This window comes from Cucurbita pepo, chromosome LG11 (assembly GCF_002806865.2).
Source record: "Cucurbita pepo subsp. pepo cultivar mu-cu-16 chromosome LG11, ASM280686v2, whole genome shotgun sequence".
NCBI lineage: Eukaryota > Viridiplantae > Streptophyta > Magnoliopsida > Cucurbitales > Cucurbitaceae > Cucurbita > Cucurbita pepo.
This window is the reverse complement of record NC_036648.1, coordinates 890,862-911,476: the sequence shown is the minus strand read 5'-3', so window position 1 is coordinate 911,476 and position 20,615 is coordinate 890,862. Positions and strand designations below refer to the sequence as shown.

At 38.5% G+C, this 20,615-nt stretch overlaps 8 protein-coding genes, 1 long non-coding RNA gene and 1 other non-coding gene across 12 annotated transcripts; 5 read left to right on the top strand and 5 right to left on the bottom strand.

The window, feature by feature from the left end:
- Positions 1 to 20: 20 nt before the first annotated feature.
- Positions 21 to 171, top strand: LOC111806216. Its single transcript, XR_002816767.1, has one exon. It is a non-coding gene; the product is annotated as a U4 spliceosomal RNA (small nuclear RNA).
- LOC111805467 lies at positions 41 to 175 on the bottom strand (the record flags this gene model as incomplete). Its single annotated transcript, XM_023690574.1, has 1 exon — positions 41 to 175. A coding segment is annotated over one exon (117 nt), but the record flags the coding sequence as incomplete, so codon positions are not given.
- A 509-nt stretch (positions 176 to 684) lies between these two features.
- Positions 685 to 3,016, top strand: LOC111805895 (26S proteasome non-ATPase regulatory subunit 14 homolog). The gene is made up of 6 exons (XM_023691179.1): positions 685 to 936; positions 1,206 to 1,383; positions 1,677 to 1,758; positions 2,082 to 2,258; positions 2,347 to 2,514; positions 2,588 to 3,016. The coding sequence occupies exons 1-6, from the start codon at positions 795 to 797 to the stop codon at positions 2,777 to 2,779; spliced, it is 939 nt and encodes a 312-aa protein (XP_023546947.1). The 5' UTR covers positions 685 to 794; the 3' UTR covers positions 2,780 to 3,016.
- Positions 3,017 to 3,094: 78 nt separating this feature from the next.
- Positions 3,095 to 4,356, bottom strand: LOC111805466 (probable carboxylesterase 2). The gene is made up of 2 exons (XM_023690573.1): positions 4,336 to 4,356; positions 3,095 to 4,219 (listed from the first exon to the last, which is right to left on the bottom strand). The coding sequence occupies exons 1-2, from the start codon at positions 4,354 to 4,356 to the stop codon at positions 3,188 to 3,190; spliced, it is 1,053 nt and encodes a 350-aa protein (XP_023546341.1). The 3' UTR covers positions 3,095 to 3,187.
- Positions 4,357 to 4,707: 351 nt separating this feature from the next.
- Positions 4,708 to 6,547, top strand: LOC111805791 (succinate dehydrogenase subunit 5, mitochondrial-like). 2 transcript variants are annotated; one of them, XM_023691025.1, is made up of 4 exons: positions 4,708 to 4,990; positions 5,613 to 5,917; positions 6,002 to 6,187; positions 6,309 to 6,547. In XM_023691025.1, exons 1-4 carry the CDS (start codon positions 4,822 to 4,824, stop codon positions 6,363 to 6,365), a joined length of 717 nt encoding a protein of 238 aa, XP_023546793.1. In that variant the 5' UTR covers positions 4,708 to 4,821; the 3' UTR covers positions 6,366 to 6,547. The 2 variants fall into 2 exon arrangements, with proteins under 2 accessions (XP_023546793.1, XP_023546792.1); XM_023691024.1 differs by having other exon boundaries at positions 5,610 to 5,917.
- A 107-nt stretch (positions 6,548 to 6,654) lies between these two features.
- Positions 6,655 to 7,673, bottom strand: LOC111805793. The gene is made up of 2 exons (XM_023691026.1): positions 7,419 to 7,673; positions 6,655 to 7,310 (listed from the first exon to the last, which is right to left on the bottom strand). Exons 1-2 carry the CDS (start codon positions 7,581 to 7,583, stop codon positions 6,867 to 6,869), a joined length of 609 nt encoding a protein of 202 aa, XP_023546794.1. The 5' UTR covers positions 7,584 to 7,673; the 3' UTR covers positions 6,655 to 6,866.
- A 47-nt stretch (positions 7,674 to 7,720) lies between these two features.
- Positions 7,721 to 8,830, top strand: LOC111805794. Its single transcript, XR_002816709.1, has 4 exons — positions 7,721 to 7,812; positions 7,885 to 8,056; positions 8,227 to 8,302; positions 8,399 to 8,830. It is a non-coding gene; the product is annotated as an uncharacterized LOC111805794 (long non-coding RNA).
- A 321-nt stretch (positions 8,831 to 9,151) lies between these two features.
- LOC111805768 (DPH4 homolog) lies at positions 9,152 to 10,944 on the bottom strand. Of its 2 annotated transcripts, none has more exons than XM_023690987.1 (2): positions 10,732 to 10,944; positions 9,152 to 10,141 (listed from the first exon to the last, which is right to left on the bottom strand). In XM_023690987.1, exon 2 carries the CDS (start codon positions 10,062 to 10,064, stop codon positions 9,525 to 9,527), a length of 540 nt encoding a protein of 179 aa, XP_023546755.1. In that variant the 5' UTR covers positions 10,065 to 10,141; positions 10,732 to 10,944; the 3' UTR covers positions 9,152 to 9,524. The 2 variants fall into 2 exon arrangements, with proteins under 2 accessions (XP_023546755.1, XP_023546756.1); XM_023690988.1 differs by having other exon boundaries at positions 9,152 to 10,092.
- An 815-nt stretch (positions 10,945 to 11,759) lies between these two features.
- Positions 11,760 to 15,790, bottom strand: LOC111805955. Its single transcript, XM_023691265.1, has 7 exons — positions 15,069 to 15,790; positions 14,879 to 14,967; positions 14,657 to 14,792; positions 12,909 to 13,007; positions 12,687 to 12,809; positions 12,327 to 12,589; positions 11,760 to 12,234 (listed from the first exon to the last, which is right to left on the bottom strand). The coding sequence occupies exons 1-7, from the start codon at positions 15,229 to 15,231 to the stop codon at positions 12,124 to 12,126; spliced, it is 984 nt and encodes a 327-aa protein (XP_023547033.1). The 5' UTR covers positions 15,232 to 15,790; the 3' UTR covers positions 11,760 to 12,123.
- A 2,786-nt stretch (positions 15,791 to 18,576) lies between these two features.
- Positions 18,577 to 19,806, top strand: LOC111804851 (BRI1 kinase inhibitor 1-like). The gene has a single exon (XM_023689650.1). The coding sequence runs from the start codon at positions 18,698 to 18,700 to the stop codon at positions 19,598 to 19,600; it is 903 nt and encodes a 300-aa protein (XP_023545418.1). The 5' UTR covers positions 18,577 to 18,697; the 3' UTR covers positions 19,601 to 19,806.
- The last annotated feature ends 809 nt before the right edge of the window (positions 19,807 to 20,615 follow it).

Here is a 20,615-nt window from a genome sequence, read left to right as displayed (position 1 = left end):
CTTAGGGAATTGTATTGATCATCTTTGCGCTTGGGGCAATGACGCAGCTAGTGAGGTTCTAACCGAGGCGCGTCAATTGCTGGTTGAAAACTATTTCCAAACCCCCTCTTAGGCCTGGGCTTGACTTAGGCCTTCGAGAATTTCTGGAAGGGCTCCCTTTTGGGTAAAGCCCTACAATATTTCAGTGCTAAGCGTTAAACTTATCCCTAATAATAATGCTCAATTTTCGAAACTAACCTGAAATTATATTTTATAATTGCTTCAAATGATATGATATTTTTAATTATAAAATAATCTATTTTCTCTATTTCTAATTATTCTTCCTTCATTTCAATTATCGTTAAAAAAAACAAGTTATTTGAAAGCTACTCATTGTTATACATTCCAAATATGTAAAGGATTTTAGCTTTTAATAATTGAAAATGATAAAGGATCTAAGTTTAAACTCTCAGAGGTAATCATTTTGAGTTTAATTCACCAATTTATATGATATTTTTTTTTAATGTCTATTTGAAATCTACGTAGGGGTAGAAAACTAGTTGGACCATTTTCATTTTGGCCCTCAATTTAAATTTCACAATGTTTTTTATTTTTTTATTTTTATTATTGTTATTGTTATTATTTTTAATTTACATTTTAAAGCTTTCTAATGAAATGATGGAGAATATAAATACAGACGATAAAAAGAAAAAAAGAAAAGGCGCCGGTGTATTCTTATCTTGCAGCAAAAGAAACTCCGGGTACTTAACAGATCGGCGGTGATAGATTAGGAACTACAAGTGAGTGATAGACGAATGTCAGGGATGGAACGCCTTCAGAGGATGTTTGCCGGTGCCGGTGGTGCGTTGGGACACCCTCCCCCGGACTCCCCCACCTTAGATTCTTCCGAGCAGGTCTATATCTCCTCGCTCGCGCTCCTCAAGATGCTCAAGCACGGTAATTCATTCTACAATTGCTATGTTCTTGGTTGTTCGGTATCCAACTCTTAATCTTCTAATTCTCTGCTTGATTTTTGAGCACCATTCATTATTCTTTATAATTTGTCGCCAATAATTGTCTGAATTGTAAACCCTAAATCTGATGGGCGTTTTTGATTATCGAATCTCGTTACTGGTTTATCACAATACCATTTCCATAATTTTATTTGATTTTTTTATGGCGTTTGATGAATCTGTAATCGCGTAGCTGTCTGGTTTAATTTTTAGGAAGAGCTGGGGTTCCGATGGAGGTGATGGGTTTGATGCTGGGAGAGTTTGTTGATGAGTACACGGTTCGTGTTGTTGACGTCTTTGCCATGCCCCAAAGTGGTACTGGTGTTAGTGTCGAAGCCGTCGATCATGTTTTTCAGACCAACATGCTCGATATGCTTAAACAGACTGGACGGTATTTCATCTCTCACTTTGATCTCTTTAATTGTTATTCTTTTCTTACTTCAGTTAACTCGGTTCATCTTATTATAGCTTGTCTGTATATTGTGCATTCGTGCTATAATTATTCATTACTAAGAAGGCACGTTCGATTCTGACTCTGTAAATCCTGTATCTTAAACTAGGGACGGGTCCATCCATGTTTTTGAAAGTTGATCTTTTTTGTGAAGTTCTTTCTTCTTGTTATATTTTTTCAGTTTATACTGTCCTTTGTTGTTCAGATAGCCGAGCTGATTTCTTTGTTCACAGGCCTGAGATGGTCGTGGGTTGGTATCATTCTCATCCAGGGTTTGGATGTTGGCTATCTGGTGTTGATATTAATACACAACAGGTTTGTGTTTTAACTGTATCCCTTACCCATCAATTATGCATCTAAACTTATATACATCATACATTGTTGGCTATCTAATATGCGTCACTGTTGTCACAAAGCCCTCATGCTTCACTGTTATTAACGACACCGTTGGCAGCTTTTTGTGATATGTGGTTTCTTAGCTCTGAAATGGTGTATTAATTCAACCAATACAATGATATCAATAGATATTTGTGGAGGGTTGGGCGAGCTACCATTTGTAGTTTTAAGTAGGTCAAATATTTTAATTATTAGTATTGAATTATGGAGGTCAAATATTTATAGCATACATTGCTTTGCAGAGTTTTGAGGCTCTGAATCAGAGAGCTGTCGCGGTGGTCGTGGATCCAATCCAGAGTGTTAAGGGGAAGGTGGTGATTGATGCTTTTCGTCTAATTAACCCTCAGACTATGATGCTTGGGCAGGAACCACGCCAAACAACTTCCAACCTCGGGCATCTTAATAAGCCATCTATTCAAGTGGGTTATGAGCAACTGAATTACCTTTAGAGTTTTTCTCAACTATCTCACAGTTAATCTTATTCACACCATCATTGATCACTTCCAGGCGTTAATCCATGGGTTGAACCGACACTATTACTCGATTGCAATAAACTACAGGAAGAATGAGCTTGAGGAGAAGATGTTGCTCAACCTTCACAAGAAGAAATGGACTGATGGTCTGACACTTCGCCGATTCGATACCCATTCGAAAACCAACGAGCAGACCATTCAAGTAAGCAAAGTCCTTTGGACCATGAAAGGTATCTATTCAATAGACTGCTAATTGATGTATTTATTCATTTCAGGAAATGCTGAGCTTGGCTATCAAGTACAACAAAGCAGTCCAGGAGGAAGATGAGTTGCCCCCTGAGAAGCTCGCAATAGCAAATGTGGGCAGACAAGATGCTAAGAAACACCTTGAAGAACATGTCTCCAACTTGATGTCATCAAACATCATCCAAACATTAGGAACAATGCTAGACACGGTAGTATTTTGAAGCTCCACATTGTTATCCTGCAACTAAAAGGTGCTCTATTTAAACATCGCCCTATGAGAAGCTACACGTCCATTGCGATCTGATCGGGATGTAAGATCTTTCAATGCTTATTGGTTTTGATCTATTGTAATTCCTATCTCCCTTTTTTAGTTGATAGAGACAGAAATGGTAAACTTTAGAACTTGATTGATGCTGATTTTATTGGGTTTATATGATGATATCTGATTTTATCTTTGAGTTTCTCGTTTTTTAGTTTTGGTTTCTTTAACTTTCCACGTATAACTTGTATTGATTCCTGTTGTTAACGACGGAAAGTATCAAATGTGGTCTCTGAACTCTGCATAACTTTAACAAAAATTACAAATTTGGTTTCTTGGAAATATTAGCCTTAGAAATAGAAGACCAGACTCAACGCAGCAGTGAATGGGGCATGTCTCTGTTGAAGAAAGCCCCCAGCCTTCGGATCAAATCCTTAGCCTTCTGACCTTCCAAATCATTCAAATGAAACAAATGATCCTCATCCTCTGTTTCCACAATCTCTGCCACCCCCAACCACCCACTGCCCGCCAACGCCTCATAGTAATGCCTTCCTCTGTCTCTCAGCACATCCTTCTCAGCCACACAAACCAGAACCCTCCCACTTCCCATCCCAGCCAGCCTCGCTGCCCCCCCAGCCACTGGATTCACCCATGGATCATCGTTCTCCGGTCTCGCTGGACAAATAAACCCCCACAGCCGTTCAAACAATCTCGTCCTCATTGGATCCTCTGCCTCCTTAGCAGTTCTCGCACTGCTCCAGAAATATGGATGCTCCAAAGCAACCCCAACAAGCTCCATGTTCTCCCCGTAATCAGGTTCGCCGGCCAACATCGCCAGGTTGTGGGCGATGTTGGCACCGGCACTAGCTCCGGCCAGAAACAGCCTTCTGAAATCTGCATGTTTGTTCAACCAAATCTCAGGTCCTTTCCCCTCACAATGTGAAATGGCCCATTGAAGGGCAGCCCATGAATCTTCGTAGGCGGCGGGAACGGGATGCTCTGGTGCCTTCCTATAGTTGACGGAAACCGCCAGGACTTTGGCTTCGGCGGTGAGGGCGTTGAGGTAGTTGTGGTACTTGGCCGTGAATGGGGATTGGGTGCAGAAGCAACCGCCGTGGAAATAGACTACGAGGGGAAGGCGTTGAGTCGAGTGAGTGAGGTTTGGGAGGAAGAGTCTGGCGGAGACGCCGGATTCCGGGAATATTGTTACGTCTTTGGATGTGACGCCGGTGAGAGGGTCGGTCCCCGGTGGAACGAAATCAGTGCCGATGAGGCGCTCAATTCGTCCGTTCTTGTGGACGCGAAGAAGTGGGAGTAACTCGAAGGCTGTTTCTGGTTCGCCGGATTCCATGGAAGAAGGATACCAGGGGCGAGCAAATGGCTTAGTGAGTCCATAGAGGGTCTATTCTTCTGATTTATGGATTGAATTGTGAAGAATGTGTGGGCTTCGTTGGTTTATCTGGTTAGCTCCATTATTTATGGTGAAGAGATAAGTATTTGGAAGATGAAGCCACCAACCATGAGGCTTAAGTTATGCATATATGTTACTGTTGTGGTCTTTTAATTTTAAATAATATATTAATTGCCATTGGTGAATATTAACAAATGTTTCATCATACACAAGGTGTCATAATTAGAATTTTCCTTTTAGAAAAATTAATTACGTGAAGGGTTCAGTTAACTTCTTCAATGTTTAAAGACGATTAAAATTATTTTTTATTAAAAAAATTAATAAATAAAAATACTTAAAAAGGCTTGAGTTAAGTCATTTTTGCCGTTTTTCAAAATAAAATAAACTCCAAATGCCATGATTGGGCCGTGGGCCTAAATGGCCCAACAATGTCGGCCCCAAAAACAAATAAAAGAAGAAATGGAGGGTGGCACTCCTCTGAAATTGGATACTAACTCTTTTCTTTTACTACACCCGGTCATCGAACAGCCTCTTGCCTCGAGTTAGCTTTCAATTTTGCCGTTTCGAGGAAAAAACCGGAAGTCTCGGAGAAAATGGTGATTCTCAGATCATTATTGCGTTCTGTTCGCGCCAGATCTTACGTCATCGCCGGCGTCACGCACCGGAATTTACTACAGAGTCACCGTCAGGCTGCCCGAAGTTTCTTCTCTCTGTCGTCTCATCGTTCTTCTTTCTCAGATTTTCCGCTGAGAGTTTCTTCTGGTATTCCTCCTAATTAGTAATACTTACAGCTATTTATTATAGATTCAAATCTCTCCTGATTAATATTGGAAAGAAGCGGAATTTCTGATGAAGTCATTCGCTATTCTTTATTCAACTTAATTAATGCTAGCTATTGATTTTCTCAGTTGGTTGCTGATATGCTTGTGTCTTACTGGTGATTAGTTAAATGTATAGTTCTTCTACCATGAATTGCACATACAGATGTAGTTCTTACAAATCAAAATTTTGCTTGCTATATTTGGACAGTAAACTGCTATGTTCTTTTCTGCATTAGTATTTATCATCAAGTCTTCATATTGTTCGCAATTTGTGGTTAGTTTTGTTGAAATGCCGAGTTTCTTTAAGTTCCCCTTATTGTTACTTTAAGCAATGCTTTGTCTTAAAGATTTTTAACAAAATAAATCTCGTATCAGAGAGAAGGAATATCAACTATAGTTTTAAAATCTGTGTAGAAATGTGCACTGTGCAAAGTTTTATTGTTTCAGCTCGCTGCAATGTGAAGTGACTGAATAACGTTGATAGACTGAATTAAATTATTTTTTCAGTATTATAATGTTTGAAAATATATCATATGCCTGTTTCTTCTGGTAAATTTCAGCAGATTGTGGCTATCTATCTGGTGTAGCGCACGCTAGATTTTTTAGTGTTGATGTAGTTAATATGCCTACAATTGGAGATACCAAGCTTCAGAATGCTTTCAAGGATTTGATGGCTGCAAGTTGGGATAACCTTCCCGAGTCTGTTGTCTATGATGTAAAGGCAGCATTATCTGGAAGCACTGAAGACAAGGCTGGAAAGGAAATTGTGGAAAATGTTTTCAGAGCAGCTGAAGCGGCAGAGGATTTTGGTGATATACTTATCAACTTGAAAATGGAAATTGATGATAGCATTGGTGTCAGTGGCGAGGTATTGGAAATTATATATTTATCAAATTAAATTTGTTTCCTCTCCAGCTTCTTATCAAGTGAAAACTTCCGAGTCTATCTACAGGATGTTAAGCCTTTGTCTGATGAGCTTAAGAAGGCACTACAAACAGTTTATGATCGCTATACAGCCTACTTGGATGCATTTGGTCCCGAGGAAAACTATCTGCGAAAGAAAGTTGAAACCGAGTTAGGAACTAAGATGATATACTTGAAAATGAGATGCAGTGGCCTTGGATCCGAGTGGGGAAAGGTAAAAAGCTTCTCGCTATATAGTTTGTTAATTGCTATTTTCAAATAAATAAGTTGGTGAAACGAGTATTGACCATTAAACAATTTTTGTTAACCATAGCTTCTATTTTATTTTACGACAGGTTTCTGTGCTGGGAACCTCTGGTCTATCAGGGTCATATGTCGAGCAAAGGGCATAAATTTGGCTTCTTTGAAAGTTTGGCTGTAGTTGCTAGCCTACTCTAGTTTGGGTGTTTGTTTTTCAATGTTTTATTGTCTGTCTTCTCTCAAATCCAATAAATTGTGGATTTAATGGCAATTGAATAAGATCTCACATTGACAAATGAGTTCTCGGAATTTAACTTCCTTGCATGTTTGCCAATTATTGGGTTCCTTTTACAAGTTTATATCATCAGTTTCATGTTTTTGCATTTATGTGTTCTTGAAGAGTTCTGTGATCTACGGAGGGGGCAACCTTAACTATGATTATTACTACTGCAACTGCATATTAGCGGTAATTAATTTAAGAGGGTTAATACATATGTTTATGAGGTGAAGAAGAGTTGAAAATTGTTTTTAATCAGATCAATAGCTTGAAGAATTTTGTTACTAAGAGGAGCCACGTTTTACTCTTCAATCTCAACGTTACTTCTGGCAGCAGCAAAATACAAAAAAACAGAACTTAGCACCGAATTTTGACATCATATCTTCACAATTTTGGTGCCCTTACTCCATAACCAAGATTCAGATGGCGACTTGGGCAGAGGTGGAAGTAACACCGCTTTCCTGCAAAGACCAAACGGCCATCCTTCACAATGAAACAATTCCTGTAAGATGGTGCGCCTCTTGAGATCTTCATCCAGAAAATTAAGACCATTTAAGCTCGAACATCGGGAAAAGTTGGCCTCTACAGAAAAGAATGCTTCCTTTGTTGCAGCACTTGAACATGTGAGAAAACTCTGAACTGAGTAGAACTCATCTCCTGTGTTATCTTCATTTCCAGGTTCATCTATCTTCTCAATCTCCATTGAAGTAATATATAATTCTTTGGTTGCAGGTGAGAAAACCCAGGAAAAGCTGTCTGACAGGTTAGTCTTTCGTCTCAACTTTTCCATTGCCCGACTTCTGATTTCCGATACAATTTCCTGAGAAATGGATATAAAACTTAGAGAAACAGATTTCATGTAAGGTGAAAGAGTAAACAAAAGGTTATATATCTGTTGATATGCGAGGATAAGTTGGTGAGTGAGTACTTCCTCTTCATCATCAAAGTCACTCGTTGGATAATCATCCTCTGCGTTGGAATTTGGCTGTGGTTTGCTAAAATTATGGCAGTTGCAGAGTACATCCTTCAAAGCACCTGCTAGAAAGCATTTCCTTGAAGGATTTGGTGGGTCTTCTTGATAAAAGACGCCCATATTGGAGAAGCAAGATTTTTTGGTTGGTTTATGAGCCAGAAACTATATAAAGAATTAATGCCCCCTTACTGAGGGTTCAAAATGGCTCCATTTTTGACAGTGCCTTCACAGCTTATTGAAAATAACGTTTTCTAATCCTTCGGTGTAAAGACAAAGTTAGAAGAGAGCACAAGACACTCCAACAAATGATGTTGAACTGCACTAAAGATTCCAGCACAAAGCTCACACTGTATTCTCATTCTTCCATTACTTCGAAAATTAATTGGCATGCTGTATGCTAATCTAACACCTACTTTTCTAGGCGCTTGGATTCTCTCTTAATGCTCAAGATTTGGGCGAATTGAGACATTAACCAACCAATATCTCCTACTTTTGACAACCTGGTCGGGGGGCGGCACTTCCAATATTAAAGCTCATGGGAGGAGAAGAGTACGAAAAACAAACAGCCGATTTAAAAGTTTGGTATCAATCTGGTATGCTGTCCATATACAAAGTTTGCTCGTTTTAAATGAAGAAGTTGATCAGTCTACTCTTTTTTTCCCCTAAAATGTGCTACTTCGTATCATAAGGCTCGTTTTAAATCAGTTCGACTTGATATCTTTCTTCTTTTAATTAAATTTTTTTTCCAAATCGAACTGATTAGATCTTTTCCTGAATTGGGTCTGCTCTTCTACCATTGGATTGGAAATGGTGTTAGTGGTGGGTGGTGTGCATTAAAGGTGAGACTCACTTTTCAGAAATTTAATTTGAGAACGCTTCGTGCTGTCCATTTGCACTCTAATCATAACCAGACTTTTCTCGGACTTGTGACTTAGGAAGTGGATAGCAACGTCCTCCCTTCATTGAAGTGCTTATTGGCTGATTTATTATACCAGTTATGTTTATTGATGCCGATCATATCCATGTTTCCACAGTGTCGCCATCGACCTTCAAGAGAGGAGGAATTACAGGGTCATTATTTGACTTTTTAACATTGATTGCTAGCCATCCAATTTGACTTGTTCACCATCGTGCTTGTTATGCGAGGCAAAGCATCTTCATCCGGCTGCTTAAAGGCAAAGATGCTGCTGCTGATAATATATTCCTACAAGATGGGATAGAGACGCCTCATCTTAAGTAAGTTGAGAATGTTATTAGGTTATTCTTAAAATATTTCTTCCCTTTTCACGTTTAGTTGGGTACAAAAGCATTTGATCTGGTTAAATTATGTCATAATTATTGAGAAAAATCATGCTGGGTCCCATTTTAATTTGTTGAGTGATATGCTATGAAATATTGATGTCGATTGATATTTTTTTAAAAATTATTAAATAAGTGTTTAAATTAACAAATAAACATTTTATCCTTTGCAAATAAGTTAAAATGCTTACTATTAATAGTATATTAGTATAGTAATGTTTTTTTTTTCTTTATGTTTTATCTTTTTCTATGTTAAAGTTATGAACATATAGAAATATTAATACCTCAATCAAAATTTAACAAGGTAATAACCTAGGGACTGAGTGAAGGTTTCCCCGTCTAAAGAGCTATAAAATTACTTCCAAAATTAAATGATCACAAGGTTAAAATTACGAAGGACCCTTGAATGGATTGAACACTAACACTATTACAAAAAGAACCAAAAGAACCTTTGTCTTTGAAGTTCCTCTAATTTGGTGCTGAAGGAAACCTGAAGCCTCGTATTCTGTAGAATCTAAAACTCACCTTTAAGAAACCAACCTCCCAAGGCATCCTTTAGCCAATCCCTTACCCGCCCAGAGAGACATGTGGGCAAGCCAACAACAAGAAAGATCACCACCAGAGGCAGAGGGGCAGTGGATTCATCCCCCTCGATGCTAAAATAGGCCAGTAACCATTCTCATTTGGTCCAGCAAGCTCTCTCAAACATTGAAATCGTTCAAGAAAGAAACGCCAAGGATATTAAAAGAAATCAATGTGGTTTCAATCATTCAAAACACTTGAGTTCGAATCAATAAGTAAACGAACTTTCAAAGAGCAAGAACCACAAGGAAAAACAACGGAAGCAGGCAACACATCCAGAGTCCTTAAAGAAACCTTTCTCCCATTCCTCAACAATGGACATCCCATTTCATCCAACTCCCCCGAATCAATAAAGAAGTAATCTCCACAACGGCACTGATAAAGGAGTTCTACAACTTCACCTTTATCTTCCACACCCATATCCTCCAACCTTATGCTCTCTGCACCAATTGCATCGCCTTTGGCAACTTGGAGCTCTCTGTCATAAGCTGCACGGGACATTGAGCTGCTGAGGACTTCCCAAGCCTTCTGCACCTTCAAGTATCTTTCTCCCGCAATGTCGTCTAAATGAGATTTATGGCACATAGCTTGTAACTTATCAGGGTGGAAATTAAGGAGAGAAGAACGATAGCTGGCTCTTATTTCATCGTAGCTAGCATCTTCCCTCAAAGACAGTACATCATAATAAGTTTCATCAATGGAGCCACTGCTTGAACTCATTGTGGGTTGGCTTCAATTTTCCAGCCACCTTGAGAAATATTCAAGGGAAATTATTAGCAAAACCACAGTGCTGGTGCCTGTTAAAAAGAGGTAAACTGTAAGGATGCTGGGACTATCAATGGCGAGCTTACCGAAAAAGCTGATATAAAATTCTTAGAACAATTGAAATAGCTACCAAAATCCCAGAAATATGTGATATTAAGGTACGGTGGGGAAGTTTTCTCTTAGTTTGTTCTCACAGAGAGCTTACTTCTCTTAACGTTCTTTAGCAAACATCACCGGCTGTCAACGATTTCGAAATTCATAAAATTTCGATCTTTACAAACCACAGGGCCGAGTTTTTGAAAACAAACCACTAAGCAGCCCCTAAGTCGTTAAAGTTTATGTTCGCATACAGACTTGGATATCCAACTCAAGCTTCTCCGATTACATAAGACCCATCATTTAGCACATTCAAGAAGCTCGGTTTTATGGTTTTTGGCTAAACCAATAACCAAACCAATAATTTTGATTGCAAGAAATGAACAACCAAGCCAATTTCCAAAGTCATGATTAGGCAGAATCAATTCTCGATCGAACCGATCGTTTCATCCGTTTAAGCGTTCAGACGTTCATCCATTGTAAGGAAAGAAACTCGAAAGACAAATATGCGATTTAGATAAAATACCGGAGAGCAATAGAGGGTAGAAGATCAGTGAAGAAGGGGGTGCGGCAGCGGCGCTGAGAGAAATGGTGGAAGCCGCGGCGGATGGTGCGACGGAACAGGGAGCAGTCGTGAAGGTAGATTTGAACAGGGAGCAGTCGTGAAGGTAGATTTGAACAGGGAGCAGTCGGCGGATGGCGCGACGGGAGAGGCATAAGGCCGGATGGATTGTGAAATATTTAATTAAATTAATTTATTTGTTTAAATCAAGCAAATTTGGGCGGTTGGATTGGGTTAGTGCGCTGCTGGAGGGTGGGCTTTGCGCCGTAGATTAACTACAGGGTTAATTCAGTCCGTGAATTAAAGCTATATATATATGTATATATATTGAATACAATCGAGCAATTAATTCAATATATGTAACTTTTAAAAGGAAGAAATTAAATTCTTTTATGATTGTTTAAAGTTATCAGCCCGTAGTAACATTTAAGTTCAAAAGTACATTCATTCAAATTTGAAAGTTCATCGTACGAAATGAAATTTTAAAAATTTCAAAGCAGACTAGTCTGTTGAAAAAGCAAAAAACCATTTGATTTGCTATACCAATTGACTTAAAATAAAAAAAATCTGACGTTCTCTCAAAATTTGAGAGAAAAAAAAATACTTTTAGTGCTGAACATACTCCAAGTAAGGACTACACTCACTCCTCGCTCGGACGGTAACATGTTCATTCCAAAGGTACATGTAAGGATTATATTCACTCAAACAGTAACAGCACTCAAACAGTAACAGCCCAAATTCATCGTCAACAGATATTATTTGCATTAATCCATTACGTATCGTCATCAATCTCACGATTTTAAAATACGTCAATCTCTTCTAAGAAATGCTTCGTCCCCTCTCTCCAACCAATATAGGATCTTACACAAAAAAAAGATCCCAAAACCAAATTCACCATATGTATGTTATACGGACGGAACTGAACAGCTGAGAGATATTCACATTTTTTTAAAGAAAAGTAAAGTAGTTGGTTATTATCAGCAAGAGAGATGGAGAGAAAGAGGTAAGCTCACTCAGAAACTGACATCCTGAGCGTAATGAATAAATTTCAAAAGTTAATAGTCAACAAATAGCCTTTCTTTTTCACGTTACTTCTAAGTTCTATCTCATCTCGGCGCCAGACTTGTCAATCTGAAGTCATGGGCACCGGGATCGCCAATCCCTGTTACATCTTACATAAGAGTAAGAAGATATGACTCAAACAGACACTCACTCAAATGCTAGTCCCCTAAACACCTAACAACCCTCAAAATTTTCATTCGTGGCAACTCTATGGACAGTGATGCTCAGATGTAAGAAAGACAAGTGAAGTCATAAACATTTTAGCGCGAATCGCTTGCCTGATTCGTCGTACAATTAAACACTAACAACACCAGAGACCCAAGGGACAACCAGCGGCGCGGTCGGGTGTGAGTTCCTATAAGATTGAGGATAGTTGGTCTTGAAATTCAGTTTGGGATTTTCTGCCTGCATTTGGATTTGAAGAAGATGAGACAAGTTAGATTCAAGAAAGCATATACAAAAGAGATTTACAACTACAAAAGCAGTCTGGGGGTTACATATTTCAGCCAGCACTCCATATGTTTATGCTCGTAAATATCAGGTGAGTGGCATCCAAACTCAGATGGACAGTAAACCCAGATGTTGCATTTCCTGTCACCTGGCCGCGCACGTTTCGCATGATCCAAGCAAGCTTGACAGCAATCAGCTGCACTTTCTTTATGATGAGTTAGACCCCATCTTACCGCAGCACCATCGTAATCCGTATGGAGCTCAGCATGACATTCAGGTGGAACTGGTCTACCGGGTAGAATTTCATCATCTGCATAGAGAGGGGGAATGAACACCATAGTGAAATATAAACTAAGATTTGATGATATGGTACACAGAATGTTACTCATAGAGTTGCAAAAGTATACCAAATTCATCTACGCCCTCAGGCTTATCATCATGTTCCTTGTTGAAGATCTCTGCAGGTATCCAAAGACCAATTGATTCAGACAGCGCTGTCCAATCATTCTCCAAGGCTTTTACTAGAATCCCTACAAGAAGAGGAAAAACAAAAGTAAATATGATAAACTATCAGCGCCAAACCAATGAGGTTTTCAGGTCCCAGTCTCACTGATATAAAGATTCCATACCAGCGTCTTCAAAAGAAAGAGTTGAATTTTCAATCATTTGTTCTGTGATCAACTTCTTTGCTTCTTCCAATTTTTCCTTTCTCCAGCTTTCTACAGCTTCTGATCATATAAGAATTGCAAGATTGTAACAAGAAATATCATGCACAACATTAAAAATCTTCAACTTTGAACGTTCTACCAAAATTTCCACAAGATAGCAGATAATTGACGCAGCATAAATTGCAGATATGAGTCACCCTAAAATTTTAGTAATTCATAGGCTGGAAGTTTAAGGGAATTCATTTATCAATTTCGAGGAGGTTTCTGATGAAGTATGCGGACCTCATTTCTCTGGTTCCTTTTTCGCGCTCCAGAATTTCTAAGAAACTTTTTGTAGTCACTCTATATTTATGATTGAGGGTCAACTGGAGAGCTCTTGAAGTTGAGAAAATATAAAAGCTTGAACAAGATTTGTTCTACATGTCGTACAACTTCGTTGTTTGAGTTCCAAAAGAAGGTTAAGAAAGCATAGATTTCTTTGAGGAGGCAGTAAAGAAGTGAAATGGAATAGAGCAAAATCATGACATTAGTAATCTAATGGCTGGTCTGAACGAAGTTGGTCTTATGCAGCATCTACAACGCTCTAGAGAAATTTAGTGTGCCACGTTACATGCCATGTCAAGCAGCAATGATGTCATTGTGACTATAATGGATCTAGTGTTGAGAGACCAAGCCCACCCCTAGTAGATATTATCTTCTATGAGTTTTTCCTTTCGGACTTCATCTCAAGGTTTTAAAATGCGTCTGTTAGGGAGAGGTTTCTACACCCTTAATAAAGAATGCTTCGTTCTCCTTTCCAACCGATGTGGGATCTCACAATCTACCCCCTTGAGGGCCCAGCATCCTCCCTAGCACACCGCACGGCGCCTAACTCTAATACTATTTGTAATCAGCCCAACCCCACTGCTTGTCTTCTTTGGGCTTCCCTTTCAGGCTTCTCCTCAAGGTTTTAAACTGAGTCTGTTAGAGAGAGGTTTCCACACCCTTATAAAGGATGCTTCATTCTCCTCTCCAACCGAAGAATTCCTTATAAGAGTGTGGAAACCTCTCCCTGGTAAACGTGTTTTAAGACCGTGAAGCTAACGGCGATACGTAACAGGCTAAAGCAGACAATATCGGTTAGTAGTGGGCTTGGTATGCTATAAGTATATTCAATTCAACAAGTAACCAGTGTTAGATCAATGGAAACTCTATGCCAAATGGAATTCTAAACGAATTTCTAGCAAACTAGTTTTCTACATATTCAATCCCAGGAATATAATCTTAGGATTTTAGATATCAAGACACAGTCATATTAAGAAAAGATAACTTAATGATTTCTATGTCTCTCTGAAGCAATGCAGCCGGTAATAGCCTCTTTGGTTCCGACTCTAGTCACACAGTCACACAGTCAAGCCACCTGAAAAAATAAATTGCATATCCTAGCTCTAAACCCGGTACGAGAGAATGAGAGAGAAACACGTGCCTAAAACATGATAACCACGATCCGAATGCCTACTTGCAAACCTTAGTTATCAGTATATCAATATCAAACTTTTGTGAAAAATTGAATTACAATTATCCATTAACATTGAAGTCAAAGGAAAAGATTAACGGATACAAATGCTTAAAATAATTCCTAAGAGCAATGAAAATCCTTGGAAACAGAAACCAAATAAAGACATGAAAAAGTGATGAGTATAGCAAGGAAATCATGGGATTGTACTGACCTCTCTGCTGAGTATTGTTTGAGCTAGCATTCGAGCTTCTCAACTTCAGAAGAATTTCCTCGGTAATCTTCTGTTTCAATGGATGAGGCAATTCATCCACCGTCTCTTCCTGGGAGAATTCTTTCAGCTCCTTCACCTTCACACCAAAACAAATTCAAATGTGCTTAAACCATAAATCGTTCTCCTCAAACAGATCTGTTGCAAATCAAGTATGAGTCTTACCAATTTAATGAGCTCTACCGGCTCAGAAGCCCTACGAATCCGAATAAACTCTTCCATTTTCCTAATCTGATCCGGAGTGTACTTCACAACTAGCTCCGAAGGAAGAATATTAAACAGGAATTGTTAATAATCTACACATCGAACACGAATCAAGAACACAAAAAGAAATGCAAGTAGCTCAGACACTAACCATTTTGTGAATCGTTATCGGTATAGAGGTAGAGGGAAGCATATAGAGATCGAAAAACATAGAGGGCGACGATAATGTTGATAGAGCAAATGATGAGAGTGGTTTTCTTGTAGGAACACGCCCATTTACCTCTTCCTTGATAGCCCCACTCTACCCTCGCCATATCCCTTCTTCTTCACCCTCATCCCACCACCATATCTCCTCTCTCAATATATTAATACCTCGCACCAGAAACAAAATAGAAAATCGATGCGAAATTTCAACACCGCTCCGCTCCAATCTTTCTTACCCTCGAAGCAGATCGATCCGTCCGACCGGTCTTCACACCAAATCCGTAAAGTCCTTTTCTCAGAAAACAGTAACAAGCGGAGTCGATTCCTTCCTTTTCTCTAATCGCTCTGACAATTATATTTGTTTTCCTGATAACACCCAACTAACCAATGCAATTATTGAATCCGGTCAAGATTTTCCGCGCTATTGTGCGCCGTATCTAGCTGCCGCTTTGCCGCCTGCAGGCGATTTGAACAGGGCAATCGGACTGAGAGCCCGGCCGCGTCTAGCGGTTCCGAAGCTGGCGGAGGAGCTAACGTGCATCGGAGGCTATGTAAGCTATCTGACACACTTTGCCGTCCGTCGCCGACAACTCACTAAAGTGCGCTGGAACATCAAAGCTCTTTCCTTTTGTCGATGGTTAGATGCTAACCGACTGTGTACTGTTCTATTTTTGGGCATAAAAACTGAGAGGAATTTAATTATGATGTCGCTTTCTTAAAGACTTGATTGAAAATGATTATCTACTAAATTGCGCTTTGTTAAAAACGACGCAGTTTTCGTTCTTTATTGGGAGACTTATTTATGCACGGAACCGAAGCTTTTTACTTCACCTTATTACCAAACTTGCCCTTTTAATATATATTTTAAAATCTAATCAGTTTCTTTTTTCCTTTTTTTTTTTATTGTACATTCATGTCTGTTTATATTTGATCGCTCTACTTTTAATTTTGTGTTAATACATTTTTGATATATTTGATATTTTAAAAAAATTTAATGATTTTCTTATTAATAGACCATAAAATTTTTAATTTTGTATTTTAATAAATTCAATAGTTAAAAAAATGTTAAATATGTTAAGACGTTTAAGTTTAGAAGAGATATAATGGATACCCACTAAACTTATAATTTAATCATTAATCTAACATCACTTGAAAGAGATATTAAATTGTAAAATAATTAATAAATGGTCATTCATGTAGTGATGTAGATATTTATTTTTGTTTAATTTCTTTCTCGGCCAATATTCTTCAGAACTTATGGGCTTGGGAGTGTGTAGTTGGGCCCATTATACAGACTGAGCCGTCGGGTAAACGGGTGTGGCCCAATTGTGGATATTGAGCCCAATTAACGTATGTTGAAGGCGAAATTGTGAAAGGGCACGAAGCATTTTCTGATTCAGAGTGTTGATGTCTGGAGAAGGTATTCACCATTCTTTTTTGTCCGGAAGAAACTTTTTCAAAATGATGCTTGGACACTAGCTGGACTGCAACCAGCTTTTAAAAGAGCTTAGCAGTTACAGTTCGAATTGGAGTCAAAGTATTCCAACGGTATAAATGTGATACTAGCCCATTAGATCATATTTAATTGGAAAAATAGTTGTAAATGTGAGATGAACACGACTCTCCACAATGGTATGATAATAAGCTCTCATGACTTTGCTTTAGGCTTCTCCAAAAAGTCTCATACCAATGGAATTAATATTCATCACTTATAAACCCATGATCATTCTCTAAATTAGCCGATGTGGGACTTTCATCATCCAATAGTAAACATAGGGCCCTCGTCCTCATTTTTGCAAGACGAAACTTCCAAATAATGGAGCAATGGATGGAAGGGTTTCTCAATTGCTCATAAGTTGGCAGATGGGGATGCTGTAGTTTTTCAACTCATTAAACATACAACATGCAAGGTGATATCCCTTCAACTCAATGCATACATGCACATTCTTCTGTTCACTATCACTTCCATTCTCATTAGAAAAATAAGGCTGTTTGTTCATCATCTATCTATCTATCTACATGGATGCCCCTTGGTAACTGCTGCAATTGTATTGAAGTTTTGAGCGTTGGAACAGCCAGCCTCCCTCTGATCTGATTGGTTGAGGTCCTGTTCTTCTTATACATCTTTAAAACCATGATCTCAAGTGTTAGCTCATAGATTTAAGTTGTTTGATTCATTCATATTGTGCAGCTATGACAGAATGGAATCGGCTTGTGTTTGAAGGGAAAAAGAAGAGAAAACAAGACAGGGTAAGAAATCGAGTTGAGTGGCTAATGACAAAAGCAGAAAAGTGGGAAAAAGTTTGTCCACATGACCAATCGTTCTCATTGTGGGTTTTTGAGTACGAAATCTTTGTTTTTTTTTGCCATATTTCTTGCATCCTTCTTTTTCTCTCTGTTTTAAAATAAAGAATATGGTTTTGAAAGATGGGATGAGTGAGTCCACCCAAAAATAATGGCTCTATGATTGAGATATAGACAATTCTTCTACTCTATGCCACGCTATAAACCATTGTCTACACGTGTGTTTTGGGTCTACCATCTTAAGTTCCCCATAACTTTCCTAAACCCTTACCATTTTATTTTGAAGATGAACAGGCAAAAGGAAGCCACTTCATTCTTGATCATCTCTTGGTTAGTAAACACTTGATGTTTTTGCTTACAATACATTATTGTAAAATTGATTTTTTTTTTAAAAAATTATTGCTTGGGTTGGTGTATTGATGACACCTTAAATGGTTCTACTTTTCATCAACCATGACAGCAAAAAGGGCCTTTCATGTCACTGTTACATTAATAGCTAGAACATAATGGTCAGACAAGAGGAAAACATCCTACAACTACCAAATAAGCAAATAAAATGTGTGTAGTTTCTATTATTTTAAATCATATTAACTGCCTCAATCTTTGAATAAAAAGTTAAAACCTTACCTAATTTTTGTAATTCATTCATTCATCATGATTAGATAAGAGATTGCAAGTGTTTTGTTTCCATGCAAAGTTGGGACCAAATTGCTTGAAAATACTGACCCATTATTGATATATGAATGAGTAGTCTCATTCAATGCATCACAGCATACAAAAAAACATATAAAAGAGGATCGGCAGTGTATTATAAATATTGATGAGTTCTTCGAAGTTTCCTCCTGAAAAAGAGGTTTAATTAATGACTAATGGCGTACTCTTGTTAGGAAAGATCCATGAATACAACAAATACCAAAAACAGTAGCCCCCAATTGTAAAGGTTATTGGCTTTTTGTGGGAAATTTTGTGGGTTTTTGTTGGATTTTTCTTTACCGAATCTGTACTCTCAATAGCTGTAAGATTTGACAAGGACCCACCAATCCTTGACACGTGCTGCCCCCAAAAAGAAAAGGAAAAAATAAAAAAAAAGATTAAGAACTTGATTTAAGCAAGTTCAGAGAGGCAAAAACGCCAGACCCCCCCCCCCNCTAATATTCTTATCCTTTCCTGAAGGCATGGTGGTGTCCTTAAGACTGAAGTATTGAATTGGGATTTTCAGATTCAGAATCAGCAGACCAATTGATCTGTCAGCAGAACCTCTCTGTGTTTGTTATGGACATCCATCAGCATCAGAAGATCCAAGAAAGGGGTGTGGAGAACAATAGCAGAAGGTTTGAAGATGGCAGCTTAAATCTTGAAGAAGGCAAAGATAGGCAATTGGAGAAGCAACAATTGCCAGCTTCTTCTTCTCCTCCTTCATCATCTCCTTCTCATGAATTTTCCTTCTCAGTTTCTCTTCAAACTTCCTCCACTGACAAAGCCAAAGCCCCACCTTCCTTCACCATTGATTTGTCTCCAGCAGATGACATCTTTTTCCATGGCCATTTGCTTCCTCTTCACCTCCTCTCTCATCTCCCAGTCCCTCCCCGCTGCTCAACCAACTCCATTGAAAGTTATACCCTTCCCATTAGAGACCTGCTAAGTGACAAGGAGCCCAAGAAAGAGAGCAGCGACTTCATCAATTGCAACAGCGATGAACACTACCAAAACAACAGGAGTGATACAAGAGAAAAAGCCAAGTCCAAGTCTTTTTCCTTGCTTGGTTTAAGGTGGAGAAAGGGGTATGAAGATGAAGAGCAAGAAAATAAAGTGAAACAGCTCAAAAGGAAGTTCGGGTTCAATTTCAGCCATGTACTGAAGAGATATGCGAGAATAATGAGGCCATTTTTACACTTCAGAGGGAGAAGAGATGATATGCAACCCCACAGACAGTCTTATTCATTTTCAGGTAATTTAAGTTTGAGAAAGAAGCCAGAATTGAGAGGAAGAAGAGGCGAGTTCTCAGCCCCAGTTTCCATGAGAACGTCTCCAACAAATAGTGGTGTCCTCCTTACAACAACAACACATCCTCCGTCCAATAACGACAGCACAATGGAGGAGTTGCAGGCAGCAATCCAAGCAGCAATAGCTCACTGCAAGAATTCCATATTGAAAGAGGAGAGACTCAAATGTTAAGAGCGTATACAACAAAGGACACATATTGTTCATATTCTATTTCTTTATTAAAAATTATTCAGCATATTCTCTTTTTCTGCATTAATGTGCGTGGTATGTACGTGTAAATAGACAAAAAGAGGTACCAATTCAGTCCAGAAGGTCCGGTTTGAAATATATATATTACGTTTGTGCTCCGGCCCTTTCAATGTTTTATTTGCTTAAAATTTATCCTTCTGAATAAGTGGATGGTCACAATTTTAGTATTTGATTTAGATGTATATTTGAACTTAGTACTACTATATTGGTTGCTGAATCTCTTTTACCCTTAAACAAAAGCAATAATGATATGAATAAAGAAGCTCTGATTTGAAGAGAGTTAGTTCATCATTAACATTTTGGATTATACGACTGGGGCAAGACATTGAGTAGATAAGGATAAAGAAAAAGACATAAGAAAAGTTGATTGATCGATCTACTAACCTTCAAAAGAAAGGAAAATGTGACCAATCCATCATCGACCTGATGATCTCTCTACCAATTGAGTGGCCATGAGCACAGCTTAAATCAAACAACCATCCATGTTTGGACAGGCAAATACCACTCTTCTGCCAGCTCTGTTCTCTCCTTTTCGTCTTTTGAATCATTAACAAGCCAGACAAAAACCCATATAACGCTGGGACCAAAACTCTCATATAAGTTTAAAAGAGGTAAGCGGATTCAATAATTGTCTTAATCTACTTGAGAAATATTTTTTTCTCTACCACACCCATCCCTTGCTTTTAAGAATATTAACCATAAAAGAGACAGTAAAAAGTTCTCCCACAGAGGTTGTTAGCTTTATTGGCTATAAAACTGCCCAAGTAGATCAAAATGACATTGAGAAAGTAAACGTGTGGGAGTAATGCCTAAAAACATTGCATCAGATGCCAGGGGGCCAGGGGGCAGGGGGCAGGGTCCCAACAACAAATAGTCAGTTAAAATAGTGATCAACCATTTCTAGATGCATCGAAACAAGTGAAACCTCTGAAAAGAG

Coding starts and splice junctions, on each gene's coding strand:
- LOC111805895 (XM_023691179.1), top strand. CDS start 795: ATGTCAGGGATGGAACGCCTTCAGAGGATGTTTGCCGGTGCCGGTGGT. Junction 1,759..2,081: donor TTGATATTAATACACAACAG/GTTTGTGTTTTA, acceptor ATTGCTTTGCAG/AGTTTTGAGGCTCTGAATCA. Junction 2,515..2,587: donor CCAACGAGCAGACCATTCAA/GTAAGCAAAGTC, acceptor TATTCATTTCAG/GAAATGCTGAGCTTGGCTAT.
- LOC111805466 (XM_023690573.1), bottom strand. CDS start 4,356: ATGCATAACTTAAGCCTCATG. Junction 4,220..4,335: donor TGCATAACTTAAGCCTCATG/GTTGGTGGCTTC, acceptor TCAGAAGAATAG/ACCCTCTATGGACTCACTAA.
- LOC111805791 (XM_023691024.1), top strand. CDS start 4,822: ATGGTGATTCTCAGATCATTATTGCGTTCTGTTCGCGCCAGATCTTAC. Junction 4,991..5,609: donor TCCGCTGAGAGTTTCTTCTG/GTATTCCTCCTA, acceptor GGTAAATTTCAG/CAGATTGTGGCTATCTATCT. Junction 5,918..6,001: donor GCATTGGTGTCAGTGGCGAG/GTATTGGAAATT, acceptor GTCTATCTACAG/GATGTTAAGCCTTTGTCTGA.
- LOC111805793 (XM_023691026.1), bottom strand. CDS start 7,583: ATGGGCGTCTTTTATCAAGAAGACCCACCAAATCCTTCAAGGAAATGC. Junction 7,311..7,418: donor ACTTTGATGATGAAGAGGAA/GTACTCACTCAC, acceptor TCCATTTCTCAG/GAAATTGTATCGGAAATCAG.
- LOC111805768 (XM_023690987.1), bottom strand. CDS start 10,064: ATGAGTTCAAGCAGTGGCTCCATTGATGAAACTTATTATGATGTACTG.
- LOC111805955 (XM_023691265.1), bottom strand. CDS start 15,231: ATGGCGAGGGTAGAGTGGGGCTATCAAGGAAGAGGTAAATGGGCGTGT. Junction 12,810..12,908: donor TCTTTCTTTTGAAGACGCTG/GTATGGAATCTT, acceptor CTCTTCTTGTAG/GGATTCTAGTAAAAGCCTTG. Junction 12,235..12,326: donor TGGAGTGCTGGCTGAAATAT/GTAACCCCCAGA, acceptor ATCCAAATGCAG/GCAGAAAATCCCAAACTGAA.
- LOC111804851 (XM_023689650.1), top strand. CDS start 18,698: ATGGACATCCATCAGCATCAGAAGATCCAAGAAAGGGGTGTGGAGAAC.